Raw genomic sequence first — 24728 nt, forward strand, 5'->3', positions numbered from 1 at the left:
TCTTTGTTTCTGTCTCTGCCTCTCCTTTCTGTAGCTTTCAGTTACAAGATGCAGGTGTTTAATTAGATGACCTCTCTATCTCTCTGATCCTCTGCACACCCTGCCTAGAACATAATGGAGGATCACTAAATGCTCTTTGGTTGATTGATTTCAAAATGTTAGAAAGATGGGCTTAATGAAACAAAATGAAATTTAATGGGGATCAATAGTAAATCCTATGTTTGGGCTAAAAAAATCAACTTCCCAAGTACAGGATGGGAGAGTGGTGGCAAGCCAACAGTTCATGGGGAAAAATCTGGGAGTTTCAGTGGGCAGTTAGCTCAATATAAGTAAAAAATAGGATGTGCCAACCAAAAAGCCTTATTAAGAAAAGCACAATGTGTAGAAAGAGGGAGGTGATAATCCTGTACTTTTGCCTGGTCAGACCATATTTGGAACACTGTTACAAGTGCCACATTTTATGAGACATTGGACAAGCTGGAATACATGCAGAAGAGAATGACCAAGATGATGAGAGGACTGGAGACCATCTATACAAGGATCAGCTGTAGGACCTGGGAGTGTTAACTGTGGAGAAGAGACTGCAGAGTGGAGGAGTGAGGTGGGGTGTTTCATGAGAACTGACTTCAGGTATTGGAAGGACTGTCATAAGGAAATGGGGTTAGATTTGCTTGTAAAAGGGATTCTTCAGGTCTGGATTGGCCTAGGTGATCTCAGAAGTCCTCTCAGAGTCAGCGCTTTTGGTGGTTTCTTCTCCCCACCTCTCCCCCACCCTGCTAGGGGCTTCAGATGCATGATAAACACTGTCATGTTGGGAATGGTTCTGCTCCATAATTAATATTTCTACAGCACTCAGTGGTTCAAAGAGCGTGTTTCTAACAACACTGTGAATTCTAACAACACTAGAGAAAAGTATGACTATCTTGACTGTATAGGTGGGAGGATGGAGATTCAGAGAATTTAAATGACTTAGTCATACAACTAATGAGAATCATGCCTGGGATGTTCACTTAGGTCCCCCAACTCCATTTCTAGAACTCTCTCTTCTTAAAAATCGATTTTTATTGATATCTCTTGTTTTCACATTTCCCAGATTCCCCCTTTCATCTCTCCCCTTATCCTCTCCCATGGAGCCGCCTCTTTGAACAAAGAATTTTTAAAAAAGAAAAAAGGAAGAAGAGAAAAAAATCAGCAAATTGATCAATGTATAAAAAAAAATGTTCTTTGCAATGTTCCTTATCCATGGAGCTCCCCCAATTCTGTTTTGTTATTTTGTTTTGTTTTCCGGGCAATTGGGGTTAAGTGACATGTCCAGGGTCATACAGCTAGTAAGTGTCTAATGAGGTTGGATTTGAACTCAGATCCTCCTGTCTCCAGGGCTGGTACACTGTACCACCTAGCTGCCTCTCCCTCAGTTCTTCAAAGGAGCAGACAGAATTAGTTGCCTTCTCATCTTGCTTATCTGGGGCCAAGCTTGTTTTTTGTAATTTCACAATATTCATTTTTGATCATCTTCCCATAGTTGTTCTTTCTATTTACACTGTTTTGGTCAGGGTGTGTGCTGCTTTCCTGGTTCTTCCTACTTCACTCTGCATCAGTCAGTTCATATATGTTTTTTATGTTTCTCTGTATTCATCATAGTCACCATCTTCTTATAGTACATTAACATTGCATCACCTTCATGGACCATCACTGGTTTGGTGTAAAGGCAATCAGTGAATGGGAAAATCTTTCCCACCCATTCACTGGGCTTTGGGGGCAGGGCTCTCAGGGTCCTGGGGGGAGGACTGGAGCCAAGTGTAGGCACCTAAGTTCTGGTCCACGTGATGACATGAAGCCTGTGGTGGGAGGAGCTTGCTGAACGGTTGGAGCAGAGCTAAGAGGCTGTTGGTGAGGCAGTTGGTGAGAGCAGTTAAGAGCTGAAGGAGAGAGGAAGCAGTCAGCTAGCTGGAACACAGCTTGGAGATTGCGGCGGAAGCGGCGGCAACCACAGCAGGCACTACAAAAAAACAGTACTGACCCTCATGGACACCAGAGAGTGCTGAGCAGGGGCTTGAGGTCAGTGGGTGGTCTTCTTGCTGGAGGACCCTGGCATTGGCGGGGGGAGGAGGGGGTGAAGCACCAGTGTGGCTTGGCTTGCTGCCATAATGTTTTTCTGTGGCCTCCTGGTCACTATTGTGAGATGAGCATACTGGTTTTGGAAGGTTTTTGCCAGGATATCGAAATGGGGACACTGGTCTGTGGGTCTGCTACTTTTGCGTTTCAATAAATGCTTTAACTCCTCTGCCTTCTATTTAGAGAATTCCTTATATCCTGCGATTCTGGACCATTCAGGCATATTCATAGTTATCTTTGAAGTCATGAATTCTGCCTTAATGATATATTTGGCCATTCCCCAATTATTCCAGTCCTTTGTTATCCAGGTTTAGAATTTCTTGACTAAATTACCCTGTCTGATGGAAAAGGGGCAGATCTAACAGCAAGAGATGGTTAGACCTAATGACAAGAGATATCTCTTGGACCTTGTATGAACTGATGCAGAGTAAAGTGAACAGAATCAGAACAATTTTTACAACAACAATATTGTAAACAATATTGTAAATATTGTTTTTTGTAAATTGTTATAAACAATTTTGTATTGTAAACTGTAATTTACAATATTGTAAAAACAAACAAGTTTAAAGGACTTAGGAGCTCTCTGGTCAATGCAATGATCAACCACTGTTCCAGAGGAGCCATGATTAAGCATGCTGCCCACATCCTAACAGAGAAGTTGAGGATCAGGATGCAGAATCAGCCATATTTGTACAGATACATATGTATCTGTCTGAGTATATATGTCACACATGTATATATACATGTACATTTTATATCTCCACTTTGTATCTGCTGCCCTGCCTGGTTTCAGCTCGGCAGAACCAGATGCTCCTCCCAGGTTAAGCTCATCACCTCCAATTTCATCACCGTGCTGCTAATTCAAGCCTTGACAGATAAAGAGCCGGAGGGCAGAGGACCAAACTCCTCCCATTGCCTTTCTTTATAGAAGGCAGAAGCTGGACTTTGGGGCTCATCCTACCCTGTATTTGCTGCTCTCCCTAGTTTCTGTTCCATGGAACGAGATGCTCCCTGCTGTCCATCCTGTACTTTCCTGACTCTTTTTGTGTGTTGGTTCGCTCATTCAATTGTAAGCTCCTTGAAGGCAGGAACTCTTTTTCTTTGTATTAAGTGTCTCCACGATGCTTAGTGTATTGCCAGGCAGGCACTTTGTAGATGCTTAATGTTTATTGGATTCATGTACACACATATACATTCAAATATGTATATATGTAAACATACACACATATATATGTGTGTATACATGCATATATATATATATATATATACACACATATATGTCCTAATCAATAAAAGGAATTTGTTTTGCTTCACTATGCATACTTGTTACAGGGGTTTTCTTTTTCAATGGGGGGGAGGTGAGAGGGAGGAAAAATAGATTTTTAATAACAAGTAATAAAAAATAAAAATTTTTAAATAGGTTAAAGAGGCCTGAACTTAAATTTAGAAGACCTGGTTTTGAATCCTAGCTCTGCTACAGGCTATGTGACCTTGGGCAAGTCACCTCACATCTGAGTCCCATTCTTCCATCAGTACTAGGACACTAGCCCCTTATAGATTCTTGTTGAGCATCAAATAGGACGAGGTTGGTCAGTCAGTAAAAATTTATCAAGGACCTGCTATTGCCAGACATAGTTCTAAGTGCTAGGGATAGAAAGAAAGGTAAAAGACAGCCCCTGCCTTCAGGGGGCTCACAATCTAATGAAGGAGACAACATGAAAACAAACTAGATACAAGATTAATTGGAAATACTCAACAGAGTCAGAATTAAGAGGGATCAGGAAAAGTTTTTTGAATATTACAATATAACTATAAAAGGCTGTTATTATATAAATGTAAGCAATTATTCTAAGGCAGGACATTTTTACCCTTTTTTGTGCCCTGGACCCCTTTCTGCAGCCTATGGACCCTTTCTCAGAATGTTTTTAAAAGCATAAAATGTAATACGTAGGATTACAAAGGAAACAGTATATAGAAATACAGTTATCCAAATACGTAGGATTACAAAGGAAACATTATATAGAAATAGTTATCAAAGTATTTTTAAAAAATTCTCAGACTCCAAGTAAGAAGCCCTCCCCCAAGGGAACTGTAAAAAATGGACTTTTCTCAAAGTTACCACCCCCACCCCCAACACACACATACTTACACATAAGCTGAGCTAAATTTGGTCCCTCTTAACCCAGCTTGCAGTGGATAGAGTGCTGGGCCCAGAGTCAAGAAAACCTGAGTTAAAATCTGGTCTCGGACACTCACTATCTGTGTGCCCTGGGCAGGTCAGTTACCCTTTGTCCGCCTCAAGTGTAAAATGAGCAGCACTTACTTCACATGGTGCTTGTGAGAATGAAGTGAGATAATATCTGTAAAGTGCTCCTTTTAGGCCCTCAATAAATGCCCGTTCCCTTCTCTTCTCTCCTTGAAACTTTCATGAATCATTCAAATTAAAAATTGAGGGTAATCTCAGCTTTCACTAGGATCTGCTTCCAGTCATTTGCACAGCTCTGATTATTTTGTACGTGTGAGCTCCGCCTTCCCACCCACACGCAAAGTCCATAGAATGCAGGGGGGCAATAGCTGAGACGTCTTTGTCCCCCCAGGGCTTAGTACCGTGCTGGGCACACAGTATCTATGTTATAGTGCAAGCTCCAGTGTAAAACTCACATAGAAACAGCACCCAGCCCCCCAATCTGTACGTCAGGATCCCCGCAGGCTACACGTTGAATTCTTCTGAATATGTGATAGTATCTAAGTTTTATTGTAGATTGCCCAACACTATGTAAACACCAGTTATCAGGCACTCAGTAAATATTTATCAATCTGGTTGGTAGATTAGCGTAGTGGAAAGGAGAATAGGCCTGGGAATCATGAGCTCTGGGTTCAAGTCTCAGCTGTGTCACTAACACGATTAATCACGTTGTTTTTCTGTTCCTCAAGTTTTCTTGTGTGAAGATAGAGATACTCCCTACCTCCGAGAAGACTTTTGTGAGAATCACAATAGAAAACGTAGGCAAAATGCTTTGTAAACCATGAAGGAATAATGGTCACATTAACAGCCTCTGAAGAGGCTGTTGTGGCCCATAAATGGAAAAGGGAATTAAGAATTTGCAAACTTCAGAGATTACGTAAATTTAGGATGATATGTGCATATATATTTATATATATATGTATATATATTTATGTACATACATAAAGATGATGGTGGTGGCAATGATGATGATGATGACAATATCTTTCCTTTTAAAGGACAAAATTCACAGAGCATTTTTCTTTTGCTGGTAAGACTGTTTGCTGGAAGTATGTCATGAAAGGAAGGATGGGAAGAACTATTTAAGTACCCGCTATATGCCAGGGGCTGTGCTAAGCATTTTACAGATATTATCTCCTTTGATAATCAAAACCAACCTGGTGGCTATTATTATCCCCATTTTACAGTTGAAGAAACTGAGGTTAAATGACTTGTCCAAGGTCACACAAGTAGAGAGACTGAGGCTGCATTTGAACTCATGTTTTTTTGATTTTAGGCCCAGCACTCTATCTATTGTGATACCTAGCTCCTCATGGAGCATTATTTATTTTTCTTCCTTATGATCTATACCTTTCAAAACTTTTGCCTCCACAAAACATAGAGTCCTAGAATAGGATGAGACGCTAATAAAAATAGAAAGAACTCCCATTTCTGGATGTACTGAGGTGTGGGGAAAGTAATTTATCCCCAGGATATAAGCATAGATGAAGATGAGTTAAACTAAGTATAAAGATGTATATATGTTCTTTATGGTTTTGTTTTTCAGTCATGTCTGACTCTTTGTGACCACTTGGGGGGTTTTCTTGGCAAAGATACTGGAGTGGTTTGCCATTTCCTTCTCCAGCTCAATTTACAGATGAAGAAATGCGGATGGAACAAATAGCGTTAAATTACTTGCCCAGGGTCATACAGCTATGAAGTGTTTGAAGCCAAATTTGAACTCAGGTCTTCCTGACTCCAGGCCCAGGGCTTTATCAAGGGTACCACCTAGCTGTGCCACTGTGTCTTTAGAAAGTGTGAAACTTTTCTTCAGTTGAATTGGAAAGAGTAACTGCCATTGGCTGCTTGAGAATTGGCCATGCCTCTAGAAAGCCCTTAAAAAGCCAGCCTATGAACTTTTCCATCAGTCTGCGCAAGACCCAGCATTTGAGCAAGAACTCAGTCTCTGAGGAAACATCTTCTTCATCTAAGAGGAATGGGGGGAGATTTCTCTTTCCTTCCTCTCCACCTTTGACCATGGCACTTTGCAGTGAAGCTAGTTACCAATAGGAGACACTATTTAGAAGGACATAGTGAAGAGGTGTGAAATTTGAAGAAGGGAACAGAGATGTATCACACGGACACAGAGAGTCAGTAGGAAGCAGTTTCAAAGGTTGATACCTCTAGAAGAGCAGAAAGCTGACCATGGATTCAAGAGAGAGGTAATCCTGGGAGGAGACAGTCAATCTGTGAGAAAGAACAGACGTAGGGAGCCCATCAGGGTAGCTCAACCAGCTGGGAAGTTGCACAAGGAAGGAACAGAGTGAGGATTCTAGGAGCAGAGAAAGTAATTAGGACTCTGAAGTACCTCAGATTTTAGTTGCCTTGGCCACAAGTGTTCCCTAAGTGAGTACCTCATTGCCATTGTATTCTCCTCATGAATGAGGTTTCATGAATCCATGGAAGAGAATGATCTAGGATTTTGGGGGGTGAGGGGAGGGAGTGTTTTTGTAGCCATTGTTCTTAGTATACCATTTAGTAAATTAATTTGCTCCGAGATGATTTGTGATATAATCTTCTGGCTGATTATTAAAGGTAAGTTCACCAATGGGGGCTTTTGAGCTATCGTTTCTAGGAATGAAGACCCACAAACTATAGCAGTCAATCCCTGGGGACCCAAGCCACGAACTTCTGAGTTCAGAATTGAGGAAGTAGCCCTCTGGGTGCTGCATATAGAACTATAAACTGGCTTTCTTCACAAAAAACAACCCCATGAAAAAAGCAGTTACAAACATCCCTGTTTTATAGATGGGGAAATTGATGCCCAGGGAGACATGGGATGTGCCACATCTAAGTTTACATAGGTAAGAAGAGGCTGAGTTTGGACTGAAAGTCAGGAATCTTCACTTTGAGTCTAGTGTTCTTTCCATTGTTCCTATACAAAAGAAATATTCCCTCTCTACTCTTTCTTCTGTGTGGTATGCCATATATGGTGAACAAAGGGCCCTGGACCTTGAGTGAGGGGGCCTGAGCTCTGGGCTCTGCTATAAACTACCTAAGAGACCTTGGGCAAATTTCTTCCCTTCTTGGGGCCTCAGTTTCCTCATTTGTAAAACAGAGGGTTAGACTAAATGATCCCAACAGCTCCCAACTGCATTAAGTTGTTCACTTTATAACAATCACCAAGGTTTAATTCCTTAGAGTTACAACACCCTTTGTACTATAGAAGTACAACACCTTTTGTACTATAGGATTCCTCAGTCACCTCCTACAAGACCAGGAGGGGGAAAAGGAAGGGGGAGGGGAAAGTAGGGAAGGGAGGGGAGGAAAGAGAGGGAGATGGAGGGAGAGAGAGAGGGAGGGAGGGAGAGAGAGAGAGAGGGAGGGAGGGAAGGAGAGAGAGAGAGAGAGAGAGAGAGAGAGAGAGAGAGAGAGAGAGAGAGAGAGAGAGAGAGAGAGAGAGAGATTGAGATTCTTTGCTTCCTGGAGTAAGTGGCTTCCCCATTCTTTTATCCTCACACACACCCCACTCCCCACAGTGGGAGAGACAGATAATTAAATCCTTGCTGGGAAGTGGATTGCTAATTTCAACTGGAACACGAGCTGCTGAAACCTGAAACTCCTGTAGTAGGTATGAAATGCTAGGAGCCATCAAATTCCCTTTCAAGTAGTACATCATTTAAAAATCAATAACCAAATACTATGCTCTGCTCCATAGACTCCCCTGTTAAAACCCTCACTCCGTGTCTGATGAGGCTGATTTCCACCCTCACTACTCCCCGCCCCGCCCCCAACCTCAGCACTGTATAATGAGCATATAGAGATGCCAGAGCTAGGTTCAAATTCTGCCTGGAACACTCATTAACTTCTGCACACAGTAGTTCTTCGTGTTTAGTCAATGAATGTATAATACAGGGAGGGAGGAAGTGAAGTTTGATAACAGCTTACATTCTTTTTACTAGCTTTTAAAGGTTTACTTCCTCACACCCCCCTGAGTGGCAGTAGTGTCTTTAGCCCCATTTTGCAGATAGGAAATGTGAATCTGAGTACTTAAAGTGATAAACATTATTTGTGGAGGGCCAGTTGTGTGCAGAGCTGGAATAATAGCAGTTTATATACACATAACAGTTTCTTAAGCAGTATATAGGTTGCTCTAATAATAATAATCAGAAGATTATTTCGAGTTGGAAGGGACCCCTGGAGATGATTTCTAACATCCTCACTTTATAGGTGCCGAAACTGACCAAGGAGAAGAGACTTACCTAAGGTCCCACAGATACTATGTAGCAAAGCCGAGATTTGAGATCAGATTTAATGGGTTCTACTAAGCAGTGAGTTTTCTGCTGCACCACAGTGCCTTCTGCATCGTCCCCATCGTAAGCTCTTCGAGAGCAGGAATCCTTTCATTCTTTGTACGTGTATCCCTATCACCTAGCACAGAGCCTGGACCATAGTAGGCACCAGATAAATGGGTGTGGATTGATTGATGGTCATCAACCTGCCCAAAGCAGCCGAGTGATTTGACCTGTCATTTACAGGTACTAACTGGATGTCAGAAGCAGGATTCGAATCCGGCAGTCACCCGACTCCCAAGACTGTACTCTTTCTTCTACACTAGGATTAAGAGAAGGGTGATTTATTTAATGTGATTTATTATTAGTCTTAATATAGTATCGATATATATTAAATATATGTTTATATATTTTAAAAGGCCCATCCCGGTGTGGGGGCCAGCCTTTCCCACTGCAGCCGTGCGTACCTCCCATCGCCACTCCGCTGACCCCACCTCTCCCCCAGCCGCCTCCCTTTCAGAGCCCGGAGTCCGTCCACAGCTGAGCAGCCGCCGTGTTTGTGTCTTTAAAGCGGCTCACCCGGTGCCTTGCTTTACACTGCGATGTGGGCGTGGTAAAAAAAAATCGCGTTGGAAACCCTGGGCAAAAGCAGTTTCCTGCCTTCTTAGAGCCCCGAACAGCTGGGTTGTTGTTTTTTTGGAAAGTGTCGCTGTGTGTGTGAGCAAGACAGAGGCAGGCACACAGACAGCGCGAGCCGGCCGTGGCCGTGGCCGTGGGTCTGCGCGAGCTCCGGCAGCTGCTGGGAGCAGAGCGGGCTGGGACGCGGCGCGCTCCGCGCCCCCCACCCGCTGCAGGGAAGCTTGAAGCCTCGGCCGCAGCAGTGGGCTTGCTCGGGACGTGCTAGAAGGCGGCGGCGCCCCGGGGCTGCTCAGACCTTCACCCCGACGGCTCCTGGGGGCGGCTCCAGGCCGCCGTCTGCGCGGGGATCGTGACTGGTGAATGCCCCTAGCCGGGGGCCACGGCAGATACAGCCTCCCTCGGGTGCCTGGGCGAGGATGAGCGGCGGCGGGGAGGTGGTGTGTGCCGGCTGGCTGAGGAAGTCGCCCCCGGAGAAGAAGTTGAGGCGCTATGTAAGTCAGGCAGGAACCGGAGGGAAGCAGTGGGATCCGGCTCGGGGCCGGGAATTTGGGGTGGATGCCGGGGGAGGGGGCTGGGAGACGCCCCGGGGGGGTTTCCTTGCCTTTCTTCGGGGCAGTGCTCACGGCAGCTAGCCCCAGACGCTGCGGGGCAGGTCCGGAGCCAGGGGATTGCCCCGGCCCCTGGGTGTCCGGGGGGCCGGGACGCGCGGTTGGACGTCTCCGGGAGTCGGGCTCCACGGGCTGGCGGGAGAAACTGCGGGAGCCTGGAGGAACTGAAGGCCGGTGGGGAGCCACCCCCTCCCCAGCCTTGATCACCGGGCGGGAAAGCTACCGGGGGGAATTCGCGCTAATGGAGCGTGAAAGTGAAAGCCAAGGAATTAAAATAGGACTTGGCTGGGCTAGGCTGGGCTGGGCGGGGGTCGTGGCTTCCCCAGGCCGGTCTTTAGCCGGCTCTCTCCGGGCTGCCTAAGAGCACACCTGCCGCAGGTGCACTGAAGAAAGCAAACAGGCGAGGGGGAGGGGTGTGCCTGAGAAGGGGGAGGTTGGGGCTGCTGTGGGGACGTGACCGATCCGTCCCCTCTGGTCCGGAGGGGCCATTCTTGTTGGTTCGCATATATCTGTGTGTGTTAGTGTGGCGGGGGGCGAAGAGGAGGAAGAGGGGTCGCCCTTTTAGGCGCCTCGGTGGCAAACACACACAGTATTGAAGTTGCTATTGACGGGGTTTGGAGTGAGTTGATTCCCGCGGGCTGAGTGAGCATAAATAGCCCTGAGTGGAGTGGATGGAGCTTGCAGAGAAGGGGGGTGGGGAAAGCAGAGTAGATGGTGGCAGTGACTGGGTGGGGGCGACTCGAAGCAAGGTTTGGGGAGAAGGGCCAAGCCCAGATTCGAGATTGGGCAGCACCAGGAATAGGTCACCTTTGGCTGCTCATCCTTGGCCCCCTTTTCTCTTCTTTGATGCTGCTCCTCTGGGGTCTAAGTGAGTTATTCTGTGTCCCTCGCCATCCGCGAGGGGAGCGTCACCATCGCATGTGCACAACTTGTATCAAGTGACTCATTTGTTTTCTCCTTTTGCCTTAGTCTGTTTCCCAGACACACGCTGTCCCTCCCCCTTCCTGATGGTGACACTGCAGTTTGTCCGCTCAAACCGGCCAGGGTTTTATGGTTGCAAGCCGCGGGTGGGTGGCTCAGGGAGAGATCAAGGTTCTTAGTTGCCAGGTGGTCTTAGCTGACAGAGGTTATTGAAATTACTGGGGCGGCCTCTTGGAGGGAGGGGAGAGAATGAGACGGAGCAAGCCTGCCTGCTTAGCTAGAGACAGCCCCGAAAGGAGCCTAGAGCCTTTCAGTCGGTCGCCCAATGCCTCAAACCCTGTCCCAAGGATGCTAACGTTAGAATGATTGGGGCTGCAAGTGTCTGCCAGTCGGGGGCAAAATCTGGGGTGTCTGAAGCAAAGGTCTAGCTAGAAGACTGATGCATCAGGGGGATGCATTGTCTGCTGTCCCCGGAGGTAATCCCTTCTTCCCCCAACAGCAGGATTCTGAAACCGGCTTGGAAGTCCATCCGTAATCCAGCCTACTCCCTCCCGCTTTCATCTCTGTCTACCCCCTCCTGAAAAGAGTTGCTCCAGTAATCGGGTCTCCTTGAAGTCACTCACACAGGCGAGAGAGAGAAAGAGAGAGATTGCCTTCCAGCTGCATTGCATCTAGGGAACTGCGTATAGACCCGGCCCACTGTCAGCTGTGAGCAGTGGCTGGCTGTCCTGTTGGGGGCTGGTGGGGGGGGGGGGAGGCAGAAGCTTACCAGAGTTTCCTGTCTTGGGTTTCCAGATCAGAACCAAGTGAGTTCTGGCTTTTGGACTGAGGAAGTGACTTTCTGTTTTTCAAAGGAAGTTTTTGTCTTCTGTGTTCAAATGAAATCAGGCTGCTAGTTAGTTAGGTCATGGCTGGGGTAAACTTTGGAATTCAGAATTGGGGTGGCAAAGCATCAATCCTTCATCTGATCCCCGTGCCCTTTAGAGAATCATAAGATTAGAAGAGAAAATCACGTAATCCAATCCGCTCTACTCCTTTTAAGGCATTTTGCATATTCTAATTAGTACTGGAGTTATCCGTGTGTAGTTATTGTCATCTCTCTACTCAGTTGGAAGTACTTAGAGAGCAGGAATCCAGCTTGCATCCTGGTCTCTAAGACAGGGTCTTGCAGATGCTTAATTTTTTTTGAGAGCATAAATAAAAATAAAATCCAGAGTCAGAAAGTACCATGATTTCTTTTTTAGAGGCAAAATTGTCTCCTCTTCCCAGTTCACTGAGAAATTCCTGTGGAGAATTTTTTTTTTCATTTTCAGCAAAATAGAGACACCTCAATTTACCAGCAAAAGGAGCTCATCCCCGGGGTGGGGGGGGTGGGGTTAAAATCTCCTCGGAGAGATGTTGTAGCCCTTTTGGAAAACAATAACAAAAAAAATTATACTATGAAAGTTGGGACCTCTTCTAAGGAAGCTTGTTTCAAAGTCTTGCAACTGAAGCTTCTTGTTGATTTGTCAGACTCCCTTTGGGACTCTTATCTTGGCAGCTGTGTGGCAGTCAGTCAGCAAGCATTTACGTGCCTACTGTGTGCCAGGCTCTAGGCTAGTCGCTGGGAACTGTACGAAGAAAGGCAAAATAAACAACAGAACCTCAGTTTCTGTCATTAAGGAGCTTGAATTCTAATGGGGGAGAAAACATGCAAATACTATGAACACACAAGCAAATGAGATTAAAATCTCAGGGGGAAAGGCACTAAGTGAGGGGAGGCCCTGGAATGCTTTTTTAATTCAAACTTTCTGAGGCCAGATCTAACTCCTTCACCTGTTTAAGAAACTTGCTAATGTCATTGAGTGCTAAGTGCCATGACAACCTTGGCCATATAGCTAGTAAGGGGATTCAAACTCAGGATTCTTATCGCAGTCTCTTTATCCTGAACCACAGGGTCTCCATTCTGACCTTTGTTTACACAGTATTTCCCAACTCCCTTCCACCTCACAGCTAGAGGGAGCAGGTGGAAAAGTGGAAGTAAAAACTTTTTCTTCCACCTCGGAACAGAAACTACCCTGGGGGTAAAAGATTCCGCCCTTCCTAGCCATTCTCTAGCCTGGGGCATATTGGGGGGTGGGGGTGGGGTTGCCCTTACTTCCACTTTCCCTACTTTAGTAGAACTACTTCTTCAACTCCTCCCCTTCCCCAAATTCCCTCTGCAGTCTGCTGGAGTGGAAGTCACACCAGACACACTTATCATTGTGATTCCTGCCAAGTCACCTCAAACTAACTTTTATCCTCTGTTAAAAAAAAAAAAGGATAAAATTCTAAGCTTCCATAACTTTCCAATGGTACTTACCCCAGCCGAAGGGGTGGGTGTGGTTTACTTTGCATAGTTTTTTGGTGGGGGCTTTCCCCTTTCTTTGTGATATCACAAAGTTGGGGAAAGTTGTTGGGGGGAGGGCCTGGGGAAAGGCCTGGGGAAGGGAGTGTTTCCCATGGTCCAAGTCTTTCAGTGGAGAGAAACACAAATAGCCACTATTACGTTAGGGTGATGGGTGGTGGGGATGGTTGATAATGCTAATGACATCTGTATTGCACTTTGCAAATATCTTGTTTTATCCTTACCACATACTGCCACCCTGAGAGGTAGGTGCTATTATTATCCCCCTAAGGAAATTGAGGCAGAGGGAGAGGTTAAGTGACCTGGCCAGTCAGGATCACAAAGCTAGTGAGTATTGCAGGTACTGTGCTAAGTGCTGGGTATATAAAGGATAAAAGCAGGGGCCCTGGCCTCAAGGAGCTCACCTTCTAATGGGAGAGACCACATGCAAATAACTACTGACCTGTGGGATATAAACCGTGTAAATGAAAGATCATCTCAGGGAGCAAGCACTAGCCTGGAGAGAGGAGAGATGAGGAAAGAATTGTTGTAGAAGGGAGAGAGATCGGGCAGTTGAGTTTACTCTTGAAGAAAGCCGGGGAAGGTGGGGAGAGTTTGACATTAAAGGAATCAAGGCAGTGAGGGAAGAGAAGAAGCATTTGTATAGAGGCTACCATGTGCCCAGGCAGTGTGCTTAGTGCTTTTTACAAATATTTCTCATTTGATCCTCATAGTAACCTTGGGAGGTGGGCGATATATTATATCTCCATTTTACATCTGAGGAATATGAGGTTCACAGAGGGCTTGTTCAGGGTCAATAGCTAGTAAGTGTCTGCGACCAAATTTCAACTCAGGTCTCCCTGACTAGGTCCAGTGCTGGTCACTGCCAGCTGCCTCAAGGAGCCGGCCGACCACCCAAAATACTCCCTTCTCCCCTCTCCCGTTTCCCAAACTACCCCAACATCACAAGATCCTGTAACTAGACAGAGCTTGGTGTGACTGAGCTGAATCCCCACCCACCACTTAAGCTGGCGTTAAGTTGCATTGGCAAGTTAGTAAGGAAGAGACTTCAGAGCTGGAAGTCTTAGAGTGTGGGGCTCTTAGAGCAGGTTACTATTCAGGTAAGGATTGGATTAGAAAACTTTACCAGCACTAACTACTATGTACAATCTGCTCTATGTTGAGAACCCAGATATGAAAAGACAGTCCCTACCCTTGAATTTACATTCTCATAGAGGAAGACCTGCTCTTGAGGAAGGTGGGGAGAAGAAGGATAGCCAGGTGGATGGCCAAGAAGTGGATGGAATCTGGGGAAGCCTAGGTGGGGTGAGCGAACCTTTGGACCCTGAGTTGACACATCCTTTTTAGAAGTAATAATTATTAATAAATTTTAAACTAAATTTTAATAAATAAAATATTAATTAATTATTAATAATTAAGTCCCCAATAAATGGGATAATGAAGGCTTAGTCCCTGCTATCTAAGAGCTTAGTCTAAAGGCAGTCAGTTTTCAGGACCAAGGAGAGATTCAGACAATGGTGCTATAGGAGAATTAGAGGTGAAAGACTGATACTTTTTTCCTGAGGCATCAAAAAAAAACTTTACGGAGGAGAGGTGGTCCCTGAGCAGGTCCTCAAAGAAAGTGGTGAAATTTGGGGTCTTTATAACTCCCAGTGCCTAACTGTGATGAGCTCTTGCTTAATGTTTATAGAATTGCTGTATTTAGGATTACTACTCAAATGTGAGTTAAGCCCTGAGCTTCCTTCCAACTCTGAAATTGTGGAGGGCACTGAATGTCAGGATCAGGAATTTTCTACACTTACAGAGTGTGGAAACTTCTCTCACCAGTGCAGCTCTTTGAGCCCTCCGGGAAGCATGAGTGATTAAGTGATTTAACCATGTTCATCAAACTGGCTTGTGGCAGGACAATCAGGTCTTCCTGATGGAAGGCTAGCCTTCTATACGCTATGCCGTACAACTACCACAGAAAGGAAGGAAGGAACATTTGTAGAAACAGTCATCCTTCTGGGTCAGGATTCCTTGAATCAGGAAGACTTTGGGAAGACTTGCGTCAAGCCCTGCCTTGGATATATGCTGGTTATCCTAGGCAAGTACGGTAACCTCTATGCTCAACGCAGCTCTAAGATTGTACATTGCAGAGAAGATGCTGACTGCACTGGGGTAGGCAGTTTGCTCATCTGGGAGTTCCTTTTTTAGTGAAATCATGGGTCCGGTTCCTATCCCCATCCTTGCTGTGGCTTTAGAATAAACTTTGTATTTCTTTCCACCATTTCCACTAAGATTTAACTTTCCTTGATGTTTCTTCATTCATCGTCCCTGTTCTCCAGGTCTTCCTCCCACTGGGGGAAAAACGAGCAACTCAGTAAAGTGGTAATTAGCTTCCCATACCAACGTGACTGAGGTCCTAAGGGCCTATCAGCTTGTAGCCTATGGACCAAATAGTAATAAACAATGACATTTGAATAGCTCCATCTGGAACAGGGTGTGCGTGTGTGTGCGTGTGTGTGTGTGTTCCTCATACCCCTTGGGATGGAAGTGTGCTAGTTTATTTCTACCTTAAATTTGTATGTTGACACTTAAACCAGCTCTCACATGCATTAGTTCCTTTGTATCTGCCGAAGATGAACTATGATGATGAGGCTATGAGGTTGATAATGCAAGGACTGTCCTCATTTTGTCCATGAGGAAGCTGAGGTTCCCCTGCCCAGAGGTAGAATGGCATGTCCAAAATTATTTAGCAGATGGAAGAGCTGACTCCAACCCAGCCCTCTGTGTGCCACCTGCCTCTCCCAGGGCTTGGGAAGTCAATCTTTGCTTCTCTAACTTGGCGGGATCTTAGATACTTCGAGTAAGTGTTTTAAGGCCTGAATTTAGAAAATGGCCTTTTTGCTGATGGACAGATAGAACTTGTGCAAATACAAAAAAAGGATTGATTTGGGAATTTTTAAAATGGTGAAATAAATACCATCATCATCATCATCATCTTATAGCTCTATGGTACTTAAAATCCCATTCAGTAACTATTTTAAACTTGAATGTTTTAAAAATCAACTTCACCATTGTAACTTTAATTCCAAAAATAGTTTTCGAAGTGTTAATTGTTCTGCCACCATGCCAAATTGAAAGTCTTAAAGTCCTGAACCAAGTGTTTCTTTTGTATTTTGTTTATATCCCATTTATAAGTCTGCAAATAAATATGTAGGAGATAGGGACTTGAATTAGGTTACCCTCGTCCAAGGAATTCTTTCCACCAATGAGGGTCAGTACCTTCTCTGCAACTGAGAGTTGCCTAGAGCTTTGGGAAGCTAAGAGACTTGCCCAGGGTCACATAGCCAGTATGTGTCAGGCAGAATTTGAACCCAGGTCCTTCTAATTCTGAGGCCAGCTTTCTATCCAGTGTGTCATGATGCCTTCTTAGCATATGTTATATGACATTATTAAAAAAAAATTCTGAGACAGGTGGTAAGACAGGCAGGGATAACCACAGAGATTATGTAGTCTATCCCTGGTCTGCAGGCCAATCTGGTATGCCAGACAGGCCAGATGCCCCCAACCCCAGGGATGATGCTTCAATTGGACAGTGAATGTTATTTGCAGTTAATGACAAAACTTCTGATTTTATGAACTTATTTAGGGTTCAGTTCTATATTTTGTTTTGTGTTTTCTGAGATTAAACTTTAAATTTTTTTCTAAATCTACTATTAAGCAAAATTTTGTTCTTGACATGTATATTAAGGCCCTATGCTGAAAGCAGGAAATATAGAGATGAACTAAATACCAGCCCCTGCCGTGAGGCACTTGTAATCCACAAAGAGGAGATAGGAAATACAGTTACATGAGATAGTATTTGATGAGTGCATAGTGGTCCAAGCAAAGGTGTTGGGAGAAATCTCAAAGAGGGAGAGATTCCTTTCAGAGGAAAGTTTCCAGGGAAGGTTTCCTGGTGGAGGCGCCTCCTGAATTGGGTCATGAAGGGAGGGATGGCATTAAAGAGGCAGAAATGAGAACAGGTTAGTTCATCGTAGACAATAATGGGAGCCAAGACATCTAGATGGGAAGAGGGACAGAAGGATAGTGGATAGTGACTCTTGTGTGTCTGGGAATGCAGAGCATGTGTGTTTTAAGTTCCTTGAGGGCAAGGCTCCTGCCATATCACTGCATCTTCCTTAACACAGGCTGGGCTTGCAAATAATGTTGAAGGAATGCTGTTCTCTCCCCACAGATTGATGGATTGAGCTTAAGAGATCATACAGTCCATCCCTCTCATTTAGGTCCTGTAAAGATCCCACAAGTTAGGAGAAGGGCTGGGATTTGAACCCTGGTCTTCTTCCAACACCCTTGTCAGTCTTGCCATCCTCATCACTGGTATGGCTTCCACTAGAAGATCTGGGTTCATCATCAGACCTTGAGCACAGCCTCAAGGAGACTACTCCTGATCAGGGTATGTTACTGGATCTTGTCACTGATGTTGATGAAAAGTGTGAACTTGGAGAGGAACAAGTCTCCTCTTGGTAAACTTCCCCACCCCCAGGGTCATTCCAGGGCAGAGAGGGGAGGAGTGGAGTTGGAGATCCCAGAGAATTTAATTGTTATGTAAGTCTTTCCCAGTGGTGGCAAAGGACCAGAGGAAGTAAAGATGGAGGGAGCTGGAAAGAGGCCTTTGCTTCTTACTTAATAAAATAGCTTTGAAGGTGCCGACCTGTCAGATTTAATCCCTCTGAGCAAAGTCACACGGGCTGGCCTTTTTCCACCTAGGCTATGCTAGGGAGACAACCAGGCTGAGCTAGATGACCAGAGTCAACTGGAAGATATACCTGGGGGTAATGAGACTCGCATTGCTTCTGTAGAAAAGTGGTTGTGAGAATACCTTGGACAGGTCCCTTACTTGGGCCTCAGTCTCTTCACTTGTAAAATGGGACCAATATACTACCTACCTGCTAGGGTTATCATGAGGCTCAGGTAAGACTGTGCATGTAAAGTGTTGTTATTAGAGAGGCAACAGAGTAGCAGTTAACAAGCCAGGAAGACACTGGGTCCAAGTCTAGCATCTGATGTGTATGTCACTTCTTTTAGCTTGATTCCAAAAGTCGCAGAGAAGATGCCCACCTGAATTGGGAGAGGGAGTTTCCTCATCTGGAAGTTCCCTATAGGAATGAAATCCCTGTTCCTATTCCTATTATTGCAATTTTACGACTGAACACTCCTCTGCTAAGAACTACAACTAATAAAATGCAAATTTCTTACGCTTGGAGATTTAACTAGCAATCGTACATCTGGGTGTGTCAGTGGTATCTGTGGTATTCAGCGGTATCAGAAATCCAGCCGATGCCCTGGGGTTTTCAGAAGGAAGGTGGGTTCCGGGGAAAGGGTGCCACATAACAAGGTGGATGGAGAGGCCCAGGGAGGACAGCAGAGAAGGAAGCCTAGCATACTGGGCAAAGCCATATTCTTCTGGACAAAGCCAGTTATAAATCTACCCCATGATAGGTCATGGGTTCAGGAAATGGTTGTTCTTCTTGAGTGATGGAGGTGGGAGGTGATATCAACTCAGATTTCCATAATGCTTCCACAGCCCCTTGAAATTACTGTAGTCCGTTGAGGTACGGAGTACAAGCTGGGTTATCCCCCTTTTACAGATAAATAGATTGAGGCTTTAGGAGGCATAGTCTCTTGCCGAAGATTACACATTTGATACATGACTAAGCTACAAGTAAGCAGTAGCTCCAAAGAAATATGAGATGTGCAGATTTAGAGATATCTAAACCCCAAATGCTCACATGGCCTATTTGTGTCTGACCAGTGGCAGAGCCTTCCAGGCACCTATTGATCTGATCAGCCACAGTCAGACACACTGTACCTTGACTCCAACCAAGCAATGTCATTTTGGTCTTCCTCAAGAAGGAAGTACAACAGCCTGGTGACTTGGTCTTCGGATACCAAATCTGCTGGGCTTTTGTTTTGTTTTGTTTTACACTGTCTTCCTGCCTCCTCAGAATCACCATTGCCTATGTCTCACCAACCACTAACCATCTATGATTGTGGGATAGTGGCTGCAGAGCAGACCTCAGAATCAAGAAGACCTGTGTTCAAGTCCTGCCTCTGACGTACTGGCTGTGTGACCTTGATCTGTGACCAGTTCCTTATTACCAGTGAATTCTGCCCCTGGGTCTAGCCTCTATCCCTTAAACTCCTAGCCTCAGTGTCAGGCACATTGCTGGGTGCCGGGGGCACAGATAAAAATGAAACCCTGCCTCCCCTCAATGAGCTTACATTCTCTCAGTGGCACCAACACGTACATGCATATAAGTACGTAGAATATATGCAAAATGGAAGCAAGTAATTTCAGGGTGGAGGATGCACAGAAGTGGGGTGGAGGGGAGCGGGAAAGACTGCAGTAGAAGCTGGTGCTCACATTGATCCCTGAAGGAAACAGGAAAGCCCTGAAGGGGCTCTAGGGGTGAAGGTGAGGATGGAGAGTGCCCCAAGGTGGGGAGGGCACAGAGATGGAGGATGGACTGGACCATAGAGTTGAAGGAGGGGCGTCATAGGAAATGAAGCTGGAAGGTAGATTGAGGTCCAGTTGTGAAGGGCTTTCAACAAAATAAGAGTTGCTATTTCATCTCCCTATTCTGTTAGGGTGGAGTGGGATTCAGGAGTCAAGGATCAGCTCTGAGCTGGGAACTTGGAATGTTGGTGGTGCCCTTGACTAAAATAGAGAAGTTCAGAAAGGAGGTGGATTTTGCGGGGGGAGGTAGTGATAGTGACTTCTGTTTTGGACTGAGTTTGAGATCAGTGAATTAATATTTATTGTCTTCTATGTGCTAGGCACTGTGCTAAGCATTAGGAACACAAAAAGAAGCAACAATGAAGCCCCTGCCCTCAAGGAGCTCACAATCTAGTGGGAGAGACAACAAAATATAAAATATGTACAAACAAGCTATATACAGAATAAATAGGAAATAATTAACACCTAAGCAGTGGAATTAAGAGGAGTTGGGAAAGGCTTGCAGTAGAAGGTAGGATTTTAGTTGGGATTTAAAGGAAGCCTGGGAAACTAGCAGGCAGAGATGAGTAAGGAGGGCGTTCCAGGCATGAGGGACAACCAGAGAAAATGTCCAGAGATAGAAGAGATGGAGTGTCTTGTCCATGGAACATCCAAGAGGCCAGTGTCACTGGATCCAAGAGTAAGGTATATAAAGACTGGAAGGGTAGGAAGGAGCTAGGTTATGAAGAACTTTGAATGCTAGACAGGATTTTGTATTTGATTGTGGAGATGATGGGGATCCACTGGAGTTTAGTGAGTAGGGGGTGACACAGTTGGACTTACACCTTTGAGAAATCATTGTAGTGGTTAAGTGGAGATATTTCTGAGACTTTTAGTTTGGAAATGTCAGGTGGTTGTCCAATGTAGGAAATGCTTCTCAGTAGAAACTGGAGCTGGATATATAACTTTGGGAGTCATTTGCATGGAGATGATAAACCCATGGGACCTCTTGTTCTTTTATACTTTTTGACTAAAACCAAACTAAAAGAATAGTAGTGTAGAATTTAGAAGTCTCTAAGAACGTAGTCATCCTTTAGATCAGAGGTGTCAAACCCTCAGCTTAAGACCCACAACACTGGAGTGCCACAGATGTAGTTCCTATCTGATTTTAATGTATTAATTTAAAGAAAGATAAACATGTGTTGTTTTTTCGAAGTTAGTGTGTGGCCCTCTGAATTTGATACAACAGCCCTTGTCTATTCAGTCTCATTTCTCCACCTTATCACCACCCTTTGCCCCTCTGATTGGAGGGTGGAGCCAAGACCTCCATTAGACAGAGCTGGCTCCCAACACCTCATTTCTCACCTGGCTGCACTGCTTTTGTGTATTGTCTTATTGTAAGCTCCTTAAGGGCTGGGACTATCTTTTTTTTTTTTTTGCTTTTGTGTCCCCCGTGCTTAGCATAGTCCTTGGCACAGAGCTGGCACTTAATAAGTGTTTGTTGACTATCACTTTTCCCCTCCTACCTCCACTCCTTTTTGTAGCTCACGAAGGTCCTGGGAGAGGGAGTGATTTGCCAAAGGTTACAAAATTGTGTAATGGTAAGAGACCTTAGCACTACCTAGTCCAGCTATATATATATATATATGTGTGTGTGTATATATATATGTGTATATATATATATGTGTATATATATATATATATTTTAAAAAGGCTCTTCTACAACATTCCCAGTGGTCGATTCAGTCTTGTCTTGGAAGACCTCCAAAGACAAAAACCCTGCTACTTTCAGAGGTAAAGCATTTCCATTTTGGATAGCTCCATTTGTTAAGTTTTTCCTGACATCAGATGTAAATTTGCCTCAATGCAACTTCTCCCCATTTCTCCTAACGCTGCCTCCTGGGGCCAACAGAAAAAGACTAATTATTCTTTAAGACAGTTTAGTCCTTTAAAATACTTGAAGACAGTTATGACATCTTGTCCAGGCTCAGTTCCTTTGACTCAAAGCCCGGGTTGCTCTCCTATGGGCATTCCCGATTATCAGTGTTGTGCCCACAAGTGAGTATTGTCTTCCAGATGCCATCTGATCTGGGGCAGAGCACAGGGAGTCTCATCTCCTTATTCCTGGAATCTGGGCTTCTCTTAATCTAACAAGTTAAGTCTACAAGCATTTTAAGTATTTATTATGTGCCGGGCACTGTGCTAAGTGGGGGAGACATATGAAGGCAAAAAAAAGTTTGTCTTGGGTCCTGTCTCAGTCATACAGTGACTATCCTTCTTAGGTCACTTTATAGCCCAACTGGGATTGGAATCCAGATCCTCTCTGACTCTAGATACATGACTCTTTCTGACTTGAAAGCTGCACATTTGACCTTGTAACATCAGCTTTTATTGATGTTAAGTCTATTCTAGCATATGGGACAGACCTGAGAAATTTAAGCTCAGTCAGAACACAAAGTCTCAGACTTCCAAGACAGAGCATTTTTGTTACAGGAAATTGGAAATTTTCCTGAAAAGAAGCTAGAAGGAAAAAAAAATCTAGGGGGTAGGGAAAGACATGATCTTATGCTATAACTCTTAAGCAGCATTCACCTGCGTGGGGCGGGGCATTTCCTGGGGAGATGGTGTGTGACATAGGATTTGTATATGAAGTCAGGGAGTTGTTTGGAAACTTCCACCTCTCTCTGAGAAGCTGTTTCAAAAAAATGTTTTCCCAATTTTCTGCTTTCCTTCTGATATGGGCTACATTTGTTTTAGTTGTATAAAGTCCTTTTTAGTTTAATGTAATAAAAATTATCCATTTTACACCTCACTCTGGCACAAAATAATGAAGACGAAAATGAGCAAAACCAAGAGACTGTTGGATATCATAATAGCAATATTGTTTTAAGAACAACTTTGAGTGACTGAGTCATTTTGACTGTTATAAATACCTAAATTGGCTACAAAGGACGTATGAAGGTAGGCACTATCTGCATTCAGAAAAGAACTGATAAATAGAAGTATGTAGAATGGTTGTACATATATACATGTGTATATGTATATATGTGCATATATACACATACATATATGTATACACATATGTATCTATACATACACATTTTTATAGGGTAACTATACATTTAAAAGGAATAGCAAGTTGTACATAATAGATTTGCAGTTTTGTGCGCAGTTTCATCTTCTTTTATTCTATTATATTACAGAAATGTTTGTTTCATTTCTTAAATTAAAGTAGATAAAATTTAAAGTCAGAATCTTCCACCTCCTGTGGAATAAACCCTATTGCTGTGTGTAGAAAGAGTAAAACCCAGCCTGAGGGAGGAAGACCTCTTACATGGCCTGTTGTCATACTGAAGGGTTGTAGCTTAATGAAGTTAGGGATCCTGGGGTTTAGAACTTTCATTTTACTGAGACCTACAACGGCAGATCTGGGATTTGAACCCATGTCCTTTCTTTCCAAACCCAGTGTTCTTTCCATTGCCAAGGGGGTTTTTGAACTTGTTTTTGTTTATCTTATTGTTTCCGTCACTGTATTTCACCATGATTGGTTTCCTTTGTAATCCTGTGTATTTTTATTTTATGTATTTAAAAGCATTATTCTGAGAAGGGGTCCATAGGCTTCACCAGACTGCAAAATGGGTTCCATGATACGTACAAAAATCAAGAACCCTTCCAACCGTCTCTTATTGTAAAGCCCCACTTGAGTTCGTGGACTTCCTTAATTATGTGGTAGAGCCAGCACTTCAGGTAGCCTGATAGATGGTGGAAGAAAAATCCTGGATCTGGGGGCAGAGGACCCGGTTGGGATTCAGGCTGTGCTCCTCTGGGCCTTTGCTTCTGGTGCTTCCTTGTCCCCATCTGAGAATATATCCTGAGAGAAGAAGCAGGAGAGCTGTTCAGAGATTTTCAGAGCAGGATTATATGTAGTTAAAACAAGCAAGCAAACCAGAAGCAACCTAAATAGCTGGGAAATAGTTGATTGTGGTAGGTGAATGTAACAGAATGCTGTGATATCACGAAGTCAGACATGTCTGAAGAATATAAAAACACATGGAAGGACCTTTAGAGGATAATGCAGAGTGAAAAAAGCTGCACTGGAAGAAGGGAATAAAGGTCCAGTAAGGTACTTAACCAGTTGTGTGACCCTGGGCAAGTCACTTCACCCTGTTTGCCTCAGTTTCCTCATCTGTAAAATGAGCTGGAGAAGGGAATGTCAGATCACTCCAATATCTTTGCCAAAAAACTCCCGTATGGGGTCACAGAGAATCAGACATGACAAAAAGACCATGTAAGAGGAAAAGTGGATGGAAATGAATAGACAAAGAATCCTAATGGGGACTTAGAGGGAATGGCTGAAAAGTGATGATAATTTAAGCAGCAAAATGAATTTAAAAGTAAATGGTCACTCTAGCGTCACATCCTAAGAGAGGGTTGTCAAATTTTTAGCAAAATACTTAATTTTTAAAAAGTAATCGATGAGATGAGGTCTTCTGTTTCTAGGTCTCAGCTACCTTTCACCATACAGATAAATGGGATGGGTTCTTCTTGGGGGGCAAAGGTGTGCGGGAGGAGATTTCTATGCTCAGCAATCCTAATATTGGTTTCACAGAAACAATTCTGCCGCTTACACATAAAACTGAATTCAAAGCCCGGTAAATGGTATTTGGATTAACCAGCGTTAGGTGATGTGTATTCCTGCACCATGCCACTTACACAAATGAAAACAGGTCAGCGAGCATTTATTAAGCATCTACTCTGTTCCAGTTACCCTGCCAAGCTTTGGGGATACAAAGAAAGGCAAAAAGTCCCTGTCCCCAAGGAGCTCACCTTCTAATGAGGGAGAGGGATTGTACCAACAACTATGTATGTATTCATATGTATTGTACACACATACACAAGAGACATGCTTGAAAAATAGGAAGTAATCAGCAAAAGAAAAGCCCCTAGCATCAAGGGGAACTCAGGGCTGTTGCTGGGAGAGCAGATGAAGGGAGAAGCAATTGTTGTGGCATACAGACCAGGGTGATATGAAGAGATCACTGAAGCCATCAGAGGGCTA

General features: G+C 44.2%; 1 protein-coding gene across 1 annotated transcript in view; it reads left to right on the top strand.

Annotated features, from left to right (window-relative positions):
* Positions 1 to 9419: 9419 nt before the first annotated feature.
* Positions 9420 to 24728, top strand: part of GAB2 (GRB2 associated binding protein 2) — a 249467-nt gene continuing 234158 nt past the window's right edge. The window contains exon 1 of the mRNA XM_036747132.1: positions 9420 to 9761. Within this exon, the coding sequence (XP_036603027.1) occupies positions 9687 to 9761 (75 nt within the window). The 5' untranslated portion in view covers positions 9420 to 9686. The remainder of the gene's footprint in view (positions 9762 to 24728) is intronic.

The sequence above is a fragment of the Trichosurus vulpecula genome, chromosome 2 (genome assembly GCF_011100635.1).
Source record: "Trichosurus vulpecula isolate mTriVul1 chromosome 2, mTriVul1.pri, whole genome shotgun sequence".
Taxonomy (NCBI): Eukaryota; Metazoa; Chordata; class Mammalia; order Diprotodontia; family Phalangeridae; genus Trichosurus; species Trichosurus vulpecula.